At 53.0% G+C, this 17602-nt stretch overlaps 1 protein-coding gene and 1 long non-coding RNA gene across 2 annotated transcripts; one reads left to right on the forward strand and one right to left on the reverse strand.

The window, feature by feature from the left end:
- Positions 1-1979: 1979 nt before the first annotated feature.
- Positions 1980-9445, reverse strand: LOC143169247 (3-beta-hydroxysteroid sulfotransferase-like). The gene is given in 10 exon segments (XM_076356519.1): positions 1980-2215; positions 2645-2671; positions 2674-2809; positions 2897-2991; positions 3527-3653; positions 4048-4122; positions 4124-4257; positions 4565-4745; positions 8519-8694; positions 9400-9445. Coding segments are annotated over 10 exon segments (1113 nt in total). The 3' UTR covers positions 1980-2099.
- A 3166-nt stretch (positions 9446-12611) lies between these two features.
- LOC143169492 (uncharacterized) lies at positions 12612-13833 on the forward strand. Its single transcript, XR_012996893.1, has 2 exons — positions 12612-13608; positions 13704-13833. It is a non-coding gene; the product is annotated as an uncharacterized LOC143169492 (long non-coding RNA).
- Positions 13834-17602: the final 3769 nt, after the last annotated feature.

A 17602-nucleotide genomic window follows, 5' to 3' on the forward strand; every position in this document is an offset into this window, starting at 1 on the left:
TCTGTGGAGGCTCGGGGGTACACAAACCACAGAGACACCTCTTGGCCAAGATCCACAAAGGTCCTTCCCCTTCATTGATTCCCCAAAGCCACTTTGTAGGGACAATCATCTAAATTTTCTAGAAGTCTGATTACCTGTGATGCTTTTGGCCGTGGTCCCCAGGGAGGTGCCATCCCGCACTACATCTCTTTCAGCACAAGGACAAGGCTGTGCTTCTAAATCCCACAGCGTCTTCCACAACGGGCCTTGTTTCATTGAAACCCATCCCCTGGTTTAGGCTCTATCAGGCTGGATCAAGAGAGGTGCAATGGCACGCTGTCTCGTCCGCGCACCCTTTCCCAAACTCTTGCACAGCACCCTGGCCCTAGAGCTGACCGTGCATGTCTGTCTTGGACATGTCCTATGTATTTGAAGAGTTCTCATTCTTGGCCTGGAAAGTGGAGGGGATATTTTGCCATCCTGCTGTTCAACCCATCCCGTGCGAGGGACGGACTGGTCTTCCAGGTCCCCGGGGTCTGGCAGCCAGCCAGCCTTGCTTTTGCTCGGATTTTATTATTGTTGTGGTTTAACTTGGCAGGCAGCTAAACACCGCACAGCCGTTCACTCACTCCCCACCTCCCAGTGGGATGGGGGAGAGAATCGGGAAAAAAAAGTAAAATTCGTGGGTTGAGATAAAGACAGTTTAATAGGACAGAAAAGGAAGGGAAAATAATAATAATGATGATAAAAGAATACACAAAATAAGCGATGCACAATGCAATTGCTCACCACCCGCCGACCGATGCCCAGCCAGTCCCCGAGCAGCCGTCACCCCTCCCCTGGCTAACTGTCCCCAGTTTATATACTGAGCATGACGTCACATGGCATGGAATATCCCTGTGGCCAGTTTGGGTCAGCTGTCCTGGCTGTGCCCCCTCCCGGCTTCTCGCTGGCAGGGAATGAGGAGCTGAAAAGTCCTTGACTAGTGTAAGCACTGCTCAGCAACAACTAAAACATTGATGTGTTATCAACATTGTTCTCATGCTAAATCCAAAACACAGCACTGTACCAGCTACTAGGAAGAAAATTAACTCTATCCCAGCCAAAACCAGGACAATTATTAACATTATCTATCTCACCATTTGTGCTAGTATCAGCAGCACACCCAAAACACCTCTGCATTCAAGCGGCCCTCCCCATTTTCCCTGCTGTTCTCTGGTTTGATGAGCAGCCCCAAGAGAACATTTTGGCTGGTTGCAGCTCCCAAACAAGGTGCCCTGGCCAGTGGATGTGACAGGCAGGACGTGTTTCATCTGTGTGCTCTCAGGCATGTGCTGCTCTCCTCTGCCTGCAGAAGAGGAATGTGTTGGAGGGCAGGGAGGTGGGTCCCACCCTGGAGGACCCTAGAGCCTGCCTCAGGGGAAAAAGGGTAGAGGGATGGGACAGAGAGGAGAGGCACAACCCAGGAGAAAAAGCCCTCCCAAGGAGAAAGGGTGCAAAAGTGCAGCAGAAAGTGCTGGAGCGTGTCCAAAGAAGAGCAATGAAGCTGGTAAAGGGTCTAGAGAACAAGTGTGATGAGGAGCGGCTGAGGGAACTGGGGTTGTTCAGCCTGGAGAAAAGGAGGCTGAGGAGAGACCTCATCGCTCTCTACAACTCCCTGAAAGGAGGTTGTAGCGAGGTGGGTGTTGGTCTCTTCTCCCAAGTAACAAGCAATAGGACGAGAGGAAACGGCCTCAAGTTGCGCCAGGGGAGGTTTAGATTGGATATTAGGAAAAATTTCTTCACTGAAAGGGTTGTCAAGCATTGGAACAGGCTGCCCAGGGAAGTGGTTGAGTCACCATCCCTGGAGATATTTAGAAGATGTGTAGATGTGGCACTTAGGGACATGGTTTAGTGGTGGACTTGGCAGTGTTTGGTTTATGGTTGGACTTGATTATCTGAAAGGTCTTTTCCAACCTAAATGATTCTATGATTCTATGAAATTAATTGCTTGCACACTGAGGTTCAGTACCATTTGCAGCCATGGGTACAACCCCCTCTGTCCAACAGCAACCAGTTACCCTAGTTGTTGGTGGCTGGTTTATACCCAGTGCTTAGGTGGCTTCAGATAGGGACAAATCCTAATGCCTGTCCCAAGGAAAGGTCACGCTCAGGCCCTGCATCCTGTCCCGGTAGATCCTGTCGAAGGTCTCACTCTGCGCCACTGTGAAGTGGTTATCCCAGTCCCCGCAGATGCCTGAGGAAGAAGTGTTTCGGGCTCAGAGCCCACCCCAGTACGCAGCCCCCCTCTCTGCTCTGTAGGCACAAAGGGAGAGGCTCAGCTCTTGGGTCTGGCTACCCTCCCAGGGGGTTGTCCAAAATGAAAGACCATCCCTGGAAACATTCAAGGTCAGGTTGGACGGGGCTCTGAGCAACCTGATACTGTTGAAGATGTCCCTGCTCATTGCAGGGGGGTTGGACTAGATGACCTTTAGAGGTCCCTTCCAACCCAAACTATTCCATGATTCTATCCTACGATTCTATGAATCTATGGACCCCATTCTTCAGACCCAAATGCACCGTAATGCGGCTCTCTAAGACACCCTCGCTCTGGCTGTCCTCATGGGGGAGGACACCTGACGGGGGGGTCTCCCTGAAGTGTTGTGATGGCGTCTCTCTTGCTCACCCTTCCTCAGGACCTGGCCCTTCGTCTGGGGAGCAGGATGGAGCTGCACATTGGGTTCTCCCACATGGCCGTGAAGGAGGCATTTTGCACCACTGAGGAGATGACATCATCATCCAAATCCTGCCCCAGGAACCGGCAGAGACGTCTCACACTGCTGTACAGGTCCTGCAGGGACAGACGGAGCCTGTTACCACCAAGTGGCTTATGACACAGCAGCATGTTTGGAGCTGGAGGGTCTGCCTAGGTGTCTACCTGCTTCAGCTCTTCATAGGTGATGAAGAAGAAATTCTCCGTGTCCTTCATCTCCATCCAGCCTTGGACGTGTTTGAACCAGGAGCCACGGGGCACTGAGGGGAGGCAAAAGGCAGTAGGGCAGGGCAGGGCAGGGGATGTGCAAGGCTGAGGAGGGTTCACACAAGGTTGGCAGCAGGGCAGGCACGATGCAGGACAGAGCAACGGTGTCCAGGGAGCACGTGGGACTGGGAGGTTCAACTGCAATTGCAGCTGAGCAATGGGTTCTTCTCCAGCCACCTCCACCGTGGTAAGAGGTTGAGGCTAGAGGTGTGCAAGGCTCATGGGTAAGGTCCTGCCAGGGCTTTATAGGGCTTCTTGGCCAAGACTTCCTGAAGGTATCTGAACTCTGCAGGAGAAGGCAGGGAAATCCACTTTCCATCTGCTTCAAAGCACAAGAGGGCTTTGTGGCCCTGCGTGTCTCTCCAGAAGTGCTTTGCTTTCCTCCTGAGCCATTCACCTCTCTCCTATGGGAAGCTTGGCTTCACAGCCATCATCAGAGGACAGTAGCAAGAGACCCTTGAGCCAGAGGTGATGGGAGACACCACCCACCCACCTCCGTGCCCTGAGTAAGGCCCAAACCACATGCACGCTTTCCATTCAGAAAGTCCCTCAGGAATTGCTTGAAGGATGTGGGAACCTCATAGCTGTTGCACACCTTGGAGAAGTAGTAGTAGGAAATGACAACATCTCGAGGATCCTGTAGGGTGTAAATAACCTGGGGTAGAGTGCGTACAGGAGTGATACGCTCCCGGAAGGGGAAGGAGAGTTGCAGGCCCTGGCACTGGGGTAGATCTGAAAATGGAGGGGTCTGCCACCCAAGGACCAACTCTGTGCTAGACTCAGTCACGCAGACCTTGGGCAGGGGTCTCCATGAACACACAAGTCCCCTAGAGCCATTGGAGACTCTCCAAAATATCCAGGAGGGGAAGGATGTGAGATGGGGATGTGCATATTTCCATCTGGAGAGCATGGAGGACACTCACCACTCTCCTAGGCCAACACCGAGGTCCTCACCCAACACCCCTCACGCCAAGGTTCCCCAGATCCTGGGTGATGGTCTTCCCAGCCCTTCTGTCCCCCTTGAAGCTCTGTACGGGTGCCTGTCCCACCTTGGTGCTGGAATGAGAGAAGGACTTGGGGAAGATGTGCCTGGGGAGGTAGCAGGTCAGCAGGTGAGGCAGGGGCGTAGCTGAGGGCTGACTCCAGACCCAGCCCGGTTGAGAACCAGGGCATGCGGTCAGAATTCAGGATGGTTCGGCTCCAGATGGGGCAGATGTGGCTGCGAATGAGGCTCAGGATCTTGGTCATCCACATGGTGCCTGCCAGGGAAAGCAGAGATACAGGGCAGAGTACCTTGCCCAGGGGGTCGGGATGGGAGGATGTCACTGTGCCACAGCTCCATGGTCAGCAGCACCCTCAGAACCGAGTCTGTGCCCCACCAAGATATGGTGCTGCCCTGCCAATGCACAACCACTGCGGTAAACCCCCCCCCCCCAAAAAACATTCCTGTTGCCCACCACAAGGCAAGATTCACCTTCTGAACAACACCTGGCGGTATTTCCAAAGGCCTCACCTCTCTCCTGCCCCTCTCCACCCTTGGCCAGCCCCGCTGTCCACCCCTCGTACCAGACTTGGGGTAGGTGACATTGAAGATGTCATCGTCCCACACGAGGAACTCACTGTGGGCGAAACTCAAGCTGTGCTCGGAGTTGTAGGCAGGGGGGAACTTAATGCCTTCATACGTCACATAGCGGAGCGGCATCGTGCCTGGGTGGGGATGGGGATGAGGTGCTGCAGCTCTGTACCACTATGACGGGGAGGGAGAGAGACGGAGTAAGGGTGCTGACTCCAAGCCAAGAAACCTCTTCCCCCCATAGCAGGTCCCAAACAGGAGCCCAGCCATCCCGTATCCCCAGCATCCCCCGATGCTGGGGATGTGGGATGTGTATTATGGGATAACCCACCCAGCTACTCTCCAGTCCTTCCTTGCGGGGACCCTACCTCAACAGCAGGTTGTGCGGATGGGGGACTGCTGGCTCGTAGCGCATTTAAGGAGCTCTAGGGCTAAATTCCTGCTGATGGACCAAACTTCCATCTCCCTCCCCTTGCTGCCCCACGTGTTTGCCTGCCCTCACAGCTTGGAGGGGTGTCAGGCAGCCGTCGTTGCAGGACCTCTGGCCAGTCAGGCTGATAGGAGGTAGAACTTCCCTGTCTGGTACCCAAAACCCAGCTTTGCTCTGCTCCAGGAGCTACAGGTCCTTGGAGGTGCCAGGAGCTGGAGGGAGAATAAAAAGGGGAGGGGAAAGTTTTCTGCCCTTGTGCCACCATTCTGGAGCAAAGATTAACAAGATCCAACGTCCAGCAGGCATCCCTTTCCCGAGGACGGGGTGGGTGGGCTGGGATGCGGGAAGCACAGCAGTGTAGGTCCTTTTGGGAGCACGGTGAGGTGGGAAGCTGGTGTCCTGTGTCCTCTGCCCTGAACTCCAACCCCACTGCAAGAACCCCACTTTTCTCCCATGCCCCTTTGAACTCCCCCCTAACCCTAACCCACCCTAACCTTTTCCTCCAAATACGCTATTAAACAATTTCCCTGAGCTAAAGATCCTCTCCCAGTAAATTTCCCAGTAAATCCCAGTAAATTTAACAAACGCATTAAAAAATGGATTATTAAAATGGCTCATCAAAAAAAAAAGTCTTTCCCAGAAAGGCAGAGATGCTGCTACAGCAATAAGGGATGGGCCAGATCTTCTTTTTCATTAAAAACCTTCATGACTGCACTACAGGGAGAGGAAGAGAAGTTCTTCCTCCACTGAGGCACTATATGGTCTGCTGTAGATCCAAGGACGGGGATGTTTAATGCCATTAATTAGAAGCAACCAATGCTTCTTGTAAATAAGGCAGCCATGCAGTCATCTGCAAAATTAAAAGTATTTTCTACATGTTCCCCGAGGAATGCAGCAAGTATTCTGCTTTCTGGCAAAAGGACTGCTATTTTGAAAATTTTATGTAATGCGATATGCTGATAAAAGTAGACTGAAAAGAAAGTCCATGGGGCGTGCGCAGTGTTTGAGAAGTAGTAAATATTGGCTTTGAGTGCACAGGACAGTTGGTTTTTTAAGACAACCAACTAAAGCAGCGATTTCCCTTTGGATCCTGCTTTGTTTTCCAAGCAAACAGGAGAGAAAATGGCATTAAGAAATGTTTAATCACTTCAAAGAGCAACGTTAAGCCATCCCTGGGTAGGAGGTTAACAGTGGAAGTGGGAAATTAAATTAACCCTTGGGACTCCCCATCACCTTCCTTGCTTTGAGTTAAGAAACAAGTTAAGCAAAACTGAAAAACACAGGAAAAACCTCAAAGTATTACCAAATTTTTTTTTTCTTTGCAATCTGAGCGGGTATCTACATTTTTCAGAACAGACCTAAAAGAAAGCTATCAGGTTTTTTATAATCAAGTTAATAAATAACTGTAGGCTTGCCTACCTCCAAAAACTAAGTATACTAGCCTAAACAATTATTAAAAATTAGATAACAAATGTTTGTAAACACCTTGGCATGGATAAATTGTTAGTTAAAAAATGTCAGTCTATATTTTAGAAATACATATTACATCATATTTAAAAGGTATTAAAACATTATAAGCAGTGTTTGGTTAGTTAAGATATAGAGAAAACCAAAAATGAATGTATTAAGTTTCAGACATTTTTAAGTTTTCTTATTAAAAAAAACCATCCATGCTACTGGGGGAAAAAAGAGGGAAAAAAGCAAAGAAAGGATTTTAAACTGCAGCCAGCGCATTTAAGTTAAACTTTAAGGAAAAGCCTGTAATTATAAAGACTGTCAAAAATTGTATTAAAAATATTAACATGCAACAATTCCAAATCAAACTTGTCATGTCAGAATAGCAATTAAACAATATTTAAAAGCTAAGAATGAATGAATGCATGCTAGCCTTTTAAAACATAGCGATGAGGCATGAATATAAAAAATCAATTTCTTCAGCACTAAGGTTTTAGAAAGAAAACCCAATCTTACCCAAACTGGAATCCACAGCAATTTAGAATGAATTAAAATCAGTTAATTAACTGAAGTTACCACTTTAAAATTAACTAAAGCAGTAATAGAGGAGTGAAGTCTCATTAAAGAAAACCCATTTGTGCTAAAGTGGAACAGAAATCAAACACACCGCGCTTTCCAGGAGGCCGTGCAGTTACCCCGCTGCTGCAGATCCAACAGGACGTTGTCCCCAGTTGGGTGGAAAATCAGAAATAAATAAATAAAGCAGCAAAAATATCAGTATCTGTTTTGGAACAGTGTTTTTTCAGATCTCACCTGGACGGGAGGCACTGGTGAGACACTCTGGGTAGGCACTGAATGGTTAATCAAAGATAGAGATGGCAAAAGGTGGTTTGTTTCAGGATCAATCAAGTTCTGGGTCTTCTCTGGAGGCACCTGGTGGTGCTCATAGATGGTGGGGAGCAGCAACACGTCCAGATGGGATTATGAGGAGCATGAGATGCCTTGGGGATGTGATTCCCTGCCCTTCGCCGCTGGACATTGTCCATTCCAAGCCAACATCCTGGCTCCTGGGCTGGTTTTCCTTGGCTGTACCAAGGAAAATGTGTGAGGTACAAGAGGGCAATGGGGAAAATTTAAATTAAACTATTTAAAAAAAAAATTAATGAGGCAAATGACTTTGTAAAAACTGTCACATCTGGACAGGCTGGATCGATGGGCCCAGGCCAACTGTATGAGGTTCAAGAAGGCCAAGTGCCGGGTCCTGCACTTCGGCCACAACAGCCCCATGCAGCGCTACAGGCTTGGGGAAGAGTGGCTGGAAAGCTGCCTGGCGGGAAAGGACCTGGGGGTGCTGGTCGACAGCCGGCTGAACATGAGCCGGCAGTGTGCCCATGGCCAAGAAGGCCAATGGCATCCTGGCCTGTGTCAGAAATAGTGTGGCCAGCAGGAGTAGGGAAGTGATCGTGCCCCTGTACTCGGCACTGGTGAGGCCGCACCTCGAATACTGTGTTCAGTTTTGGGCCCCTCACTACAAGAAGGACGTCGAGGTGCTGGAGCGTGTCCAGAGAAGGGCAACGAGGCTGGTGAGGGGTCTGGAGAACAAGTCTTATGAGGAGCGGCTGAGGGAACTGGGGTTGTTTAGCCTGGAGAAAAGGAGGCTGAGGGGAGACCTCATCGCTCTCTACAACCACCTGAAAGGAGGTTGTAGCGAGGTGGGTGTTGGTCTCTTCTCCCAAGTAACAAGCGATAGGACGAGAGGAAATGGCCTCAAGTTGCGGCAGGGGAGGTTTAGATTGGACGTGAGGAAAAATGTCTTTACTGAAAGAGTGGTGAAATATTGGAACAGGCTACCCAGGGAAGTGGTTGAGTCCCCATCCCTGGAGGTATTTAAAAGACGAGTAGATGAGGCGTTTAGGGACATGGTTTAGTGGGCATGGGGGTGTTGGGTTGACGGTTGGACTCAATGATCTTAGAGGTCTTTTCCAACCTCAATGATTCTATGATTCTATGATTCTATGATTCTATGAATATAAAGGGAATCTGGCAACTTTTAGGTGCTTACTAGGTGCAGCCCTCCAGGCTGGTTAGCATGATGGTCCTCCGTTGGGATGTGCCTCAAAGAGGTCCATGTCACCACGTCATCATGCCTCAACCTCCACCAGTTGCCCCAAGCCAAGTCCTTCCTGGGATCCCAAGCATGCAGCAGATCGAGTCGCTGCACGGGACGGTCCAAGCAATCTGGAGAGACATGGAGACAATGCTCATCTGGGTTGATTGCACTGGGCACCTCGAAGGACCTCCTTCACCTCCTCCGACTGTGGTTATCTGCAACCTCGGTTTGTCTTTTCTTCTGTTTTTATTTTATTTTTTGAAACGTGGTGTGGCTTTTCAACCAGCTTCTGCGTTTCTTTTATTTCCCTGCTCGGTGCAGCTCCAAGTGGCTTTGTAGCTCCCTGTTTGCTTTGCCTCTTGGCAACTCAAGTCAAAGAGCTGCATCATCCGTGGGTCCTTTGAATCACTCACAGCCTTTTCAAACCAAGGGCAAGTATTTGAGCTCTTTGAAAATGTTTGCCTAAGGGTTGACGGTGATTGTCTTGTGTTATCGGTTTACCTTGAGTCCTCTTGCATTGCCACTTTGGGAGGTGGATATAGGGTTGGGTGGTAGGAACATCTCAGAGCTTCCCCGTAGTGAACCCCAAAGGACCAGTTTGGTTCGCAGGGTGGAGACCCAACACCATGAACCCTTTGGGTCCTGGGGCTGGATGCAGCAGGGCTACACACCTCCCTTTTACGCTGAAGGTGGTGAAGCACTGGCCCAGGTTGCCCAGAGAAGTGGTGGATGCCCCATCCCTGGAAACATTCCAGGTCAGGTTGGACGGGGCTCTGAGCGACCTGATCTAGTTGAAGGTGTCCCTGCGGGCACACACGTGTCCCCATACACACCCATCTGCTCCAGGCGCGTCCCGGCACTGCACAGGCGTGTCCCCATGCCCATACGTGTGCTGCAGGCATGTCCCTGCATTGCACACGCATGTCCCCACGTGCACGCACGTGTCCCAGTGCACACACATGTGCTCCAGGCACGTCCTTTTATTGCACACGCGTGTCCCCATGTGCACACACATGTCCCTACGTACCAGGCATGACCCTGCCCTGCATACGCGTCCCCATGCCCACACACGTGCTCCAGGCACATCCCTGCACTGCACACGCGTGTCCCCACGGGCACACACGGGTCCCCATACACACCCATCCGCTCCAGGCACGTCCCTGCACTGCACAGGCGTGTCCCCACACGCACAGGCGTGTCCCCATGCCCACACGCGTGCTCCAGGCACGTCCCGGCACTGCACAGGCGTGTCCCCACATGCACAGGTGTGTCCCCATGCCCACACGCGTGCTCCAGGCACGTCCCGGCACTGCACACGCGTGTCCCCACGGGCACACGCGGGTCCCCATACACACCCATCCGCCCCAGGCACGTCCCTGCACTGCACACGCGTGTCCCCACATGCACAGGCGTGTCCCCATGCCCACACGCGTGCTCCAGGCACGTCCCGGCACTGCACACGCGTGTCCCCACGGGCACACGCGGGTCCCCATACACACCCATCCGCCCCAGGCACGTCCCTGCACTGCACACGCGTGTGCCCGTGGGGACACACAGGTCCCCATACACACCCATCCGCTCCAGGCACGTCCCGGCACTGCACACGCGTGTCCCCACGGGCACACGCGGGTCCCCATACACACCCATCCGCCCCAGGCACGTCCCTGCACTGCACACGCGTGTCCCCACGGGCACACGCGGGTCCCCATGCCCACACGCGTGCTCCAGGCACGTCCCGGCACTGCACACGCGTGTCCCCACGGGCACACGCGGGTCCCCATGCCCACACACGTGCTCCAGGCACGTCCCTGCACTGCACAGGCGTGTCCCCACGGGCACACGCGGGTCCCCATGCCCACACGCGTGCTCCAGGCACGTCCCTGCACTGCACACGCGTGTTCCCACGGGCACACGCGGGTCCCCATGCCCACACGCGTGCTCCAGGCACGTCCCTGCACTGCACACGCGTGTTCCCACGGGCACACGCGGGTCCCCACGCACTCTCCAGGCTACCGCCCCGCGCATGCGCGCATCCCCCCCCCTTCGCGCCGCGCCCCCCCCCCCCCCGCGCATGTGCAACCCACCGCCGCTCGTCTCTGCGCCGCGCGCATGCGCCCTCCTCCACGGCCTCCCCCGCCCCGCCCCCGGAAGTGGCGTTGCCGCGCAGCGCGCGAGCGCGGCCGGAAGCGGCGCCGGGGGAGGCGTTGGGCTGCGGCACCGGCCGGGAGCGAGCGGCGGCGGCGGGGCCCGGTGAGCCGGCGGGGGGCTGAGCCGGGGGAACGGGGGCGGCAGTACCGGAGGAAGGGGGCCGGGAACGGGCCGCGCCGTCCCGGGCCGTTGGCATCCCCCGCGGGGAGCGGGCGGGCTGGGAGGATCCACGGCGATACTGGGCCGGGGGGGAGGGGGGAAGCCCACGGCGGTTCCGGGGGGAGGGGAGGGCCGGGGTGGGGCGAGGGGCTTGTGGTCCCGGGGGGGGGGGGGCGTTGGGGAATGGCTGGGGGTCGGCGGTGGTAGCGGGAAGGGTCTGGCTGATACTGGGGGGGACTGGGGCGTGCAGGGGGGAGGGCTGGTTGTAATGGGGTAGGGGAAGGGGATGAGATGGGGGGGCTCGTGGTGATACGGGGGGGGACTGGGGCATACGGGGGGCGGCTGGTTGTGACGGCGGGGGGGGCGGTGAGATGAGAGGGTCTGGTTGATACTGGGGGGGCTGGGGCATACTGGGGAGGGTCTGGTGGAGGGTAGCGAGATGAGAGGGTCTGGTTGATACTGGGAGGGACTGGGGTGTGCTGAGGGGGGGTCTGGTTGTAACAGTGAGGCGGGAGGGCAGTGAGATGAGAAGGTCTGATTATACTGGGGGGGGGATTGGGACATACTGGGATCTGGTTGTAATGGGGCTTGGGGATGAGATGGAAGAGTCTGGTTGATGCGGGGGGGGGGGGACTGGGGCATACTGGGAGGTTCTGATTGTAATGGGTTTTGGGAGGGGGATGTGGTGGGAGTGTCTGGGTGATACCAGGGGAGACTGGGACACACTGGGAGGGCTTGTGGTGTGCTGGGGGGGGGTGCGGATATCGGGATATGCAGGAAGGATCCTTGTTGATGCTGGAGGAAAACTGGGCCACACTGAGAGTATCTGGGGTGTTCTGTGGGGTGGAAAAGGGGTGAGGGACTGTCGTGGTTTAACCTCAGTCGGCACCTGAGCACCACACAGCCGCTCGCTCACTCCCCCCCACCCGGTGGGATGGGGGAGAGAATTGGACGAGCACAAGTGAGAAAAACTCGTGGGTTGAGATAAAAACAGTTTAAGAATTGAAATAAAATAGTAATAATAATAACATAATACTAATAATAATACACGAAGCAAGTGATGCACAGCACAATTGCTCACCACCCGCTGACCGATGCCCAGCCAGTCCCCGAGCAGCGGCCCCCCCGGCCAGCTTTCCCCAGGTTATGTACTGAGCATGACGTCACATGGTATGGAATGTCCCTTTGGCCAGTTTGGCTGTGCCCCCTCCCAGCTTCTTGTGCACCCCCAGCCTTCTCAGTCGGTAGAGCATGGGAAACTGAGAAGTCCTTGACTAGTGTAAGCATTACCTAGCAACAACTAAAACATCGGTGTGTTATCAACATTGTTCTCCTCCTAAATCCAAAACACAGCAGTGTACCCGCTACTAGGAAGGAAATTAACTCTATCCCTGCCGAAACCAGGACAGGGACCGAGCTGGGGGGTGGTTCCTGGCCATCCCACAGGCACTGGGGATGCTGGGTGGGCTGGGGGCATTGCTGACGCTACGGGGGGGGGTGAAAAAAATCGTATATTTTTGGCCCAGAAGCTCCTACATGGCTGCAGTTGGAGCCTTTTCTGCTGCTGCAAATTCCTCCGTCGCTGCTTGCTGCCTCTTCGTTCCCACACCATCCCTGGCCCTACACTGAAATAATTCTTTTTCCGTTCCCGATCTATTTTCTCACTTTTATTTAGAGCCTGCAGGCAGCAATTCCTTTGCGGTTACGCTCGATACCACCCGCTTTTGCTCCGCAGGTAGAACCGGTCGCCCCAATCAGTCCCATGACTCTCTCCGAAATGGCAACTCGCCGTCGCCCCGTCTTTGCCAAAGCCGTTTTCACCAGGGTTTGGCTCAGCCGCGGTGCTGCCCGCCCAGGGAATACCTCTCCTGCTACATTTTAGGAGCACGTAAGCTTTTTTGGGACCCTTGTGGTCACCTGTCTTGGGCTGAACCCCCCCAAATCTTCTCTGCTTTGGCACATAGAAGCTCTGCTCCAGCAGATGCTTGCTGGTTTTTCCCCCAAATACATTGCCTTGCCACCCTTGTGCTTATCTTGCTTTGCCCCTTTCTCTGGCGTGCGAGGTCTGCGGGCACTGCCTGTACGCTTTGGTCCCTTCCCCAAGAGCAGATCCCTCTGAAACCCCACAGTTGAAACCAACCGGCAGTGGTGGATCCCTTCTGGCCCTCAGTAAGTCCAGCGTCTCGTTCCACTCCTCTCCTGATTAACATCCCACCACCGTGGCGGGCCTCAGGGGACTCCCACGTAGCCGTACCCAGTGCTGCAGCAGGTAGTGAAACCCTAAAACCCCTCGATGACTTCACTGTTGCCATCACACAGCGCCAGAAAACACCAACTTTATCATCCTGCCTGAATTTACGGTGGCGAGTCAGCCGGGATGTGCCGGATGTCCGGACGGCAGCAAAGGCAGCCGTAATATTTGGCTTTTTCGGAGCCGGGAGAAGCGTGTTTCCAATGAAAGGGCCAGGGCTCCTCACCACCTGCTCCTGCGAGTCTCCTCCTCTGTGTCCCCCATGAGCTGTGTCCCACCACCTCCATGTCCTGCTCCCAGCCCGCTCTGTGCCGTCCCTTTCCGCCCATGCAGGCAATTCCCTCTTTTAACGCCTGGATTTGAGAGCAGGGGGACCCAAGATGGTGGGTTTGTTCTCCCCTCCACTTTGGGGAGCTTTCTGATCCCCCTGCCCAGTGTCACCCTGATGTCTCAACCCAAAGGGAACAGGCTCCGCAGCCTCCAGGTGAGAATCCTAGCCAAGAAATGGTCTAAATCCATCCCAGAAAGGCGAGCGTGCCCTGGGAGAGGGTAATCCTGAGCCCTCTTCCCTGCTTTCAGCATTACTCATGCAGTAAAGACTCAGGGCCGGGCCATTTAAACAACAACGGGAGCATCTCATGAGTGCCTGCCTCAGCAGGGGACAAAAAGTGGTCGTCTCAGTTCATCTAAATAAAGATTTCTGCTGGTTTGGGGTTTTTTATTGGCTTTCTCTACTTCTGGCCTTCTAATTTATTCAACTTGCTGTCCCCTTCACCCTTTTCTGTTCATAATATATTTGACCATCACCTTCATCGCCTCTCTTTTCAACGTGGGATTCTTCGGCTTTGCTTTTTCGGTGCTCCTGCAACCCTTTGGGCTGACGTTACTCACTCCATGCCAGCGAGACCAAATCCTGCCTGGAAACCCTCTCGCTTTGGCCGTGAGTTCCTTTCTCTGCACCTTGAGACCCGGCCGGGGGTGGGAGGCACGGGTGAGGAGCAGCATTTCTTGGAGCACCTTTTACTTGTTAAGCTTTAATGGGATTAAAGTGGTTATTAATAGTGTTTAGCTCGTTCACTCGTAGCTCACCCCCTTGCCTTGCAGTTGCCTGGTTGAAGTTCCATCCCCAGCTGCAGCGGGATCCCGCTAATATCGGGGTGCTGGGGGGTTCAGAAAATCCCTCGGAAAGACCCCGTCGTGTCACTGGCTGTCTGTAATCCCACGAACCCCCGTCCGTGCATAGCAGCCACCAAGTTATACCAAATTACGCCCTCCGTTATGAATGCCAGCGTGGGCCAGTGGCCTCGGGCAGACTCGGTGGGGTCTTTGTGCCCAGAGTTTTATCAGTTCTTGCAGGTCGAAGTGCAGGTCTCCAGCACTTATCGGTCCTTGGGAGGCTTTGGCACGCTGCCGTACCAGCCCATAGCTTTCTTCTCTTCTGCTTTTTATTCTCTGGCAGCCGTTTCCCTGCTCATGCCTGTGGGAGTCCCTTCTCGGGCGCCTTTAGGGTAGTTTTAGGTCTGGCTTTGTGGCAGCTTCCTCGCCGTGTCAGCGCTGGGTCGGTGGGAGTGCTCTCCTGTCCTGGTTTCGGCAGGGATAGAGTTAATTTCCTTCCTAGTAGCGGGTACAGTGCTGTGTTTTGGATTTAGGAGGAGAACAATGTTGATAACACATCGATGTTTTAGTTGTTGCTAGGTAATGCTTACACTAGCCAAGGACTTTTTAGTTTCCCATGCTCTACCGACTGAGAAGGCTGGAGGTGCACAAGAAGCTGGGAGGGGGCACAGCCAAACTGGCCAAAGGGACATTCCATACCATGTGACGTCATGCTCAGTACATAAACTGGGGAAAGCTGGCCGGGGGGGCCGCTGCTCGGGGACTGGCTGGGCATCGGTCGGCGGGTGGTGAGCAACTGCACTGTGCATCACTTGCTTCGTGTATTATTATTATTATTATTATAGTTATTATAATTTTATTTCAATTCTTAAACTGTTTTTATCTCAACCCACGAGTTTTTCCTCACTTCTATTCTTCCAATTCTCTCCCCCATCCTACCGGGGGGGGCGGGGAGGGGGAGTGAGCGAGCGGCTGCGTGGTGCTCAGTTGCCGACTGAGGTTAAACCACAACATCTCCTCTGTGCAACGTGGTGCTTGGAGGCTCTTAAAGCATCTGCTGCTCCTGACGTTCCCTCCATCCCACTGCCTCTCACTGGGATGTCTCTGGACATGGAAGGCGAGACCAAACCACCTGAATTTAGCTGTTTGTGACGAAGAGCTCCTTGTTTTAGCTGGTTGCTCTTGCCTGTGCATCAGGCCCTTGCGGGGTGTGATTTCATACGGGGTTTCAGGAGGCTTCTTCCCCTCCCTTGGCTAAACCAATCCACACATGGTGTCCCGAATGGGGACAGCAAATCCAGCCCAGGGGATCTCCAAGGTGGTGTCATGGTTTAACCTCAGTTGGCAACTGAGCACCACGCAGCCGCTCGCTCACTCCCCCACCCGGTGGGATGCGGGAGAGAATTGGAAGAGTAGAAGTGAGAAAAACCTGTGGGTTGAGATAAAAACAGTTTAAGAATTGAAATAAAATTATAATATAATAATAATAATAATGATAATATACAAAGCAAGTGATGCACAGTGCAATTGCTCACCACCCGCCGACCGATGCCCAGCCAGTCCCCGAGCAGCGGCCCCCCCCGGCCAGCTTTCCCCCAGTTTCTGTACTGAGCATGACGTCACATGATATGGAATGTCCCTTTGGCCAGTTTGGCTGTGCCCCCTCCCAGCTTCTTGTGCACCCCCAGCCTTCTCAGTCGGTAGAGCACGGGAAGCTGAAAAGTCCTTGACTAGTGTAAGCATTACCTAGCAACAACTAAAACATCGGTGAGTTATCAACTTTGTTCTCCTCCTAAATCCAAAACACAGCAGTGTACCCGCTACTAGGAAGGAAATTAACTCTATCCCTGCTGAAACCAGGACAATATCCACCCCTTATTCTATACCATCTACGTCATGCTCAAGTCTCATATTTTCCAGTACATTTTCATTAATCATCACCCCTTTTCCTGTTTTGTTTTTTTTTTCTTTTATATATATATATACATATATATACACACACACACAGATATCATTCCCTTAGTCTATGGGCCATCCCTCTAAAATGTTTGGTGAGTTCATTTAGTCCATGACTTTGGGCTCCATCTCTCGTAATAATCTTTCAGGGCAGGAAAGATGGAGATGGTATGTGGTGTTGGATTGTTTCATGTTGAAGTCAGTTCTGGTACCATCATCACTGTGCTTTGCTTGGTTTCACTGAAGTTATTCTTCATTAGTCTGGGTGATTCTTATTGTAATATCATTAGTATGGCATGTAATATTATGTAGCACTTAACATCACATAATTCAGATCATTGGCTATTCTCACCCAAATCAAATCCCCCTGAGCTATACATTGGACTTCCCCATCCTTCTGCATCACCCACCAAGTGCACCCAGGTCCTTGAGCAAAAGCAATCCCACGGGTGGGTTTGCCTTTGCCCGAGGCAGGAATAACCCAAACTGTTTTCCCCAACATATTTTTTATGTGCACTACAGGGACTTTATTCCCATCTACAGTACGTAAAAGTTGACTGGGCAGGGCCAGCTCGACTGGCAGATCCCCGAGTGTTGACTAACCAGGTGGCCTTTGCTAAATGTGTGTCCCAATGTTTGAACCTCCCGCCACCCATTGCTCTCAGCGTAGTCTTTAACAGTCCATTGGATCGTGCAATTTTCCCAGAGGCTGGTGCATGACAGGGGATGTGATATACCCACTCCATGCCGTGCTCTTTGGCCCGGGTGTCTATGAGGTTGTTTTGGAAATGAGTCCCGTTGTCTGACTCAATTCTTTCTGGGGTGCCATGTCGCCATAGGACTTGCTTTTCAAGGCCCAGGATAGTGTTCCGGGCGGTGGCATGGGGCACGGGATCTGCTTCCAGCCATCCGGTGGTTGCCTCCACCATTGTAAGCACGTGGCGCTTGCCTTGGCGGGTTTGTGGGAGTGTGATCTAATCGATCTGCCAGGCCTCCCCATATTTATATTTCAGCCATCGTCCTCCATACCAGAGGGGCTTTAACCGCTTGGCTTGCTTGATTGCAGCGCATGTTTCGCATTCATGGATAACCTGTGCAATAGTGGCCATGGTCAAGTCCACCCCTCGATCATGAGCCCATCTGTATGTTGCATCTCTTCCTTGGTGACCTGAGGTGTCCTGGGCCCCCCAAGCTAGAAATAATTCACCCTTATGTTGCCAGTCCAGATCCACCTGAGCCACTTCAATCTTAGCAGCCTGACCCACTTGCTGGTTGTTGTCAATGCCACAGGGCCTTTGCCACCATCCATGAGTCAGTAGAGAGATACAGCACCGGCCACTTTTCTCGGTCAGCAATGTCTAAAGCCAGCTGGATGGCCTTTACTGCTGCAAATTGGCTCGATTCAC

This window comes from Aptenodytes patagonicus, chromosome 20, assembly GCF_965638725.1.
Source record: "Aptenodytes patagonicus chromosome 20, bAptPat1.pri.cur, whole genome shotgun sequence".
Taxonomy (NCBI): domain Eukaryota; kingdom Metazoa; phylum Chordata; class Aves; order Sphenisciformes; family Spheniscidae; genus Aptenodytes; species Aptenodytes patagonicus.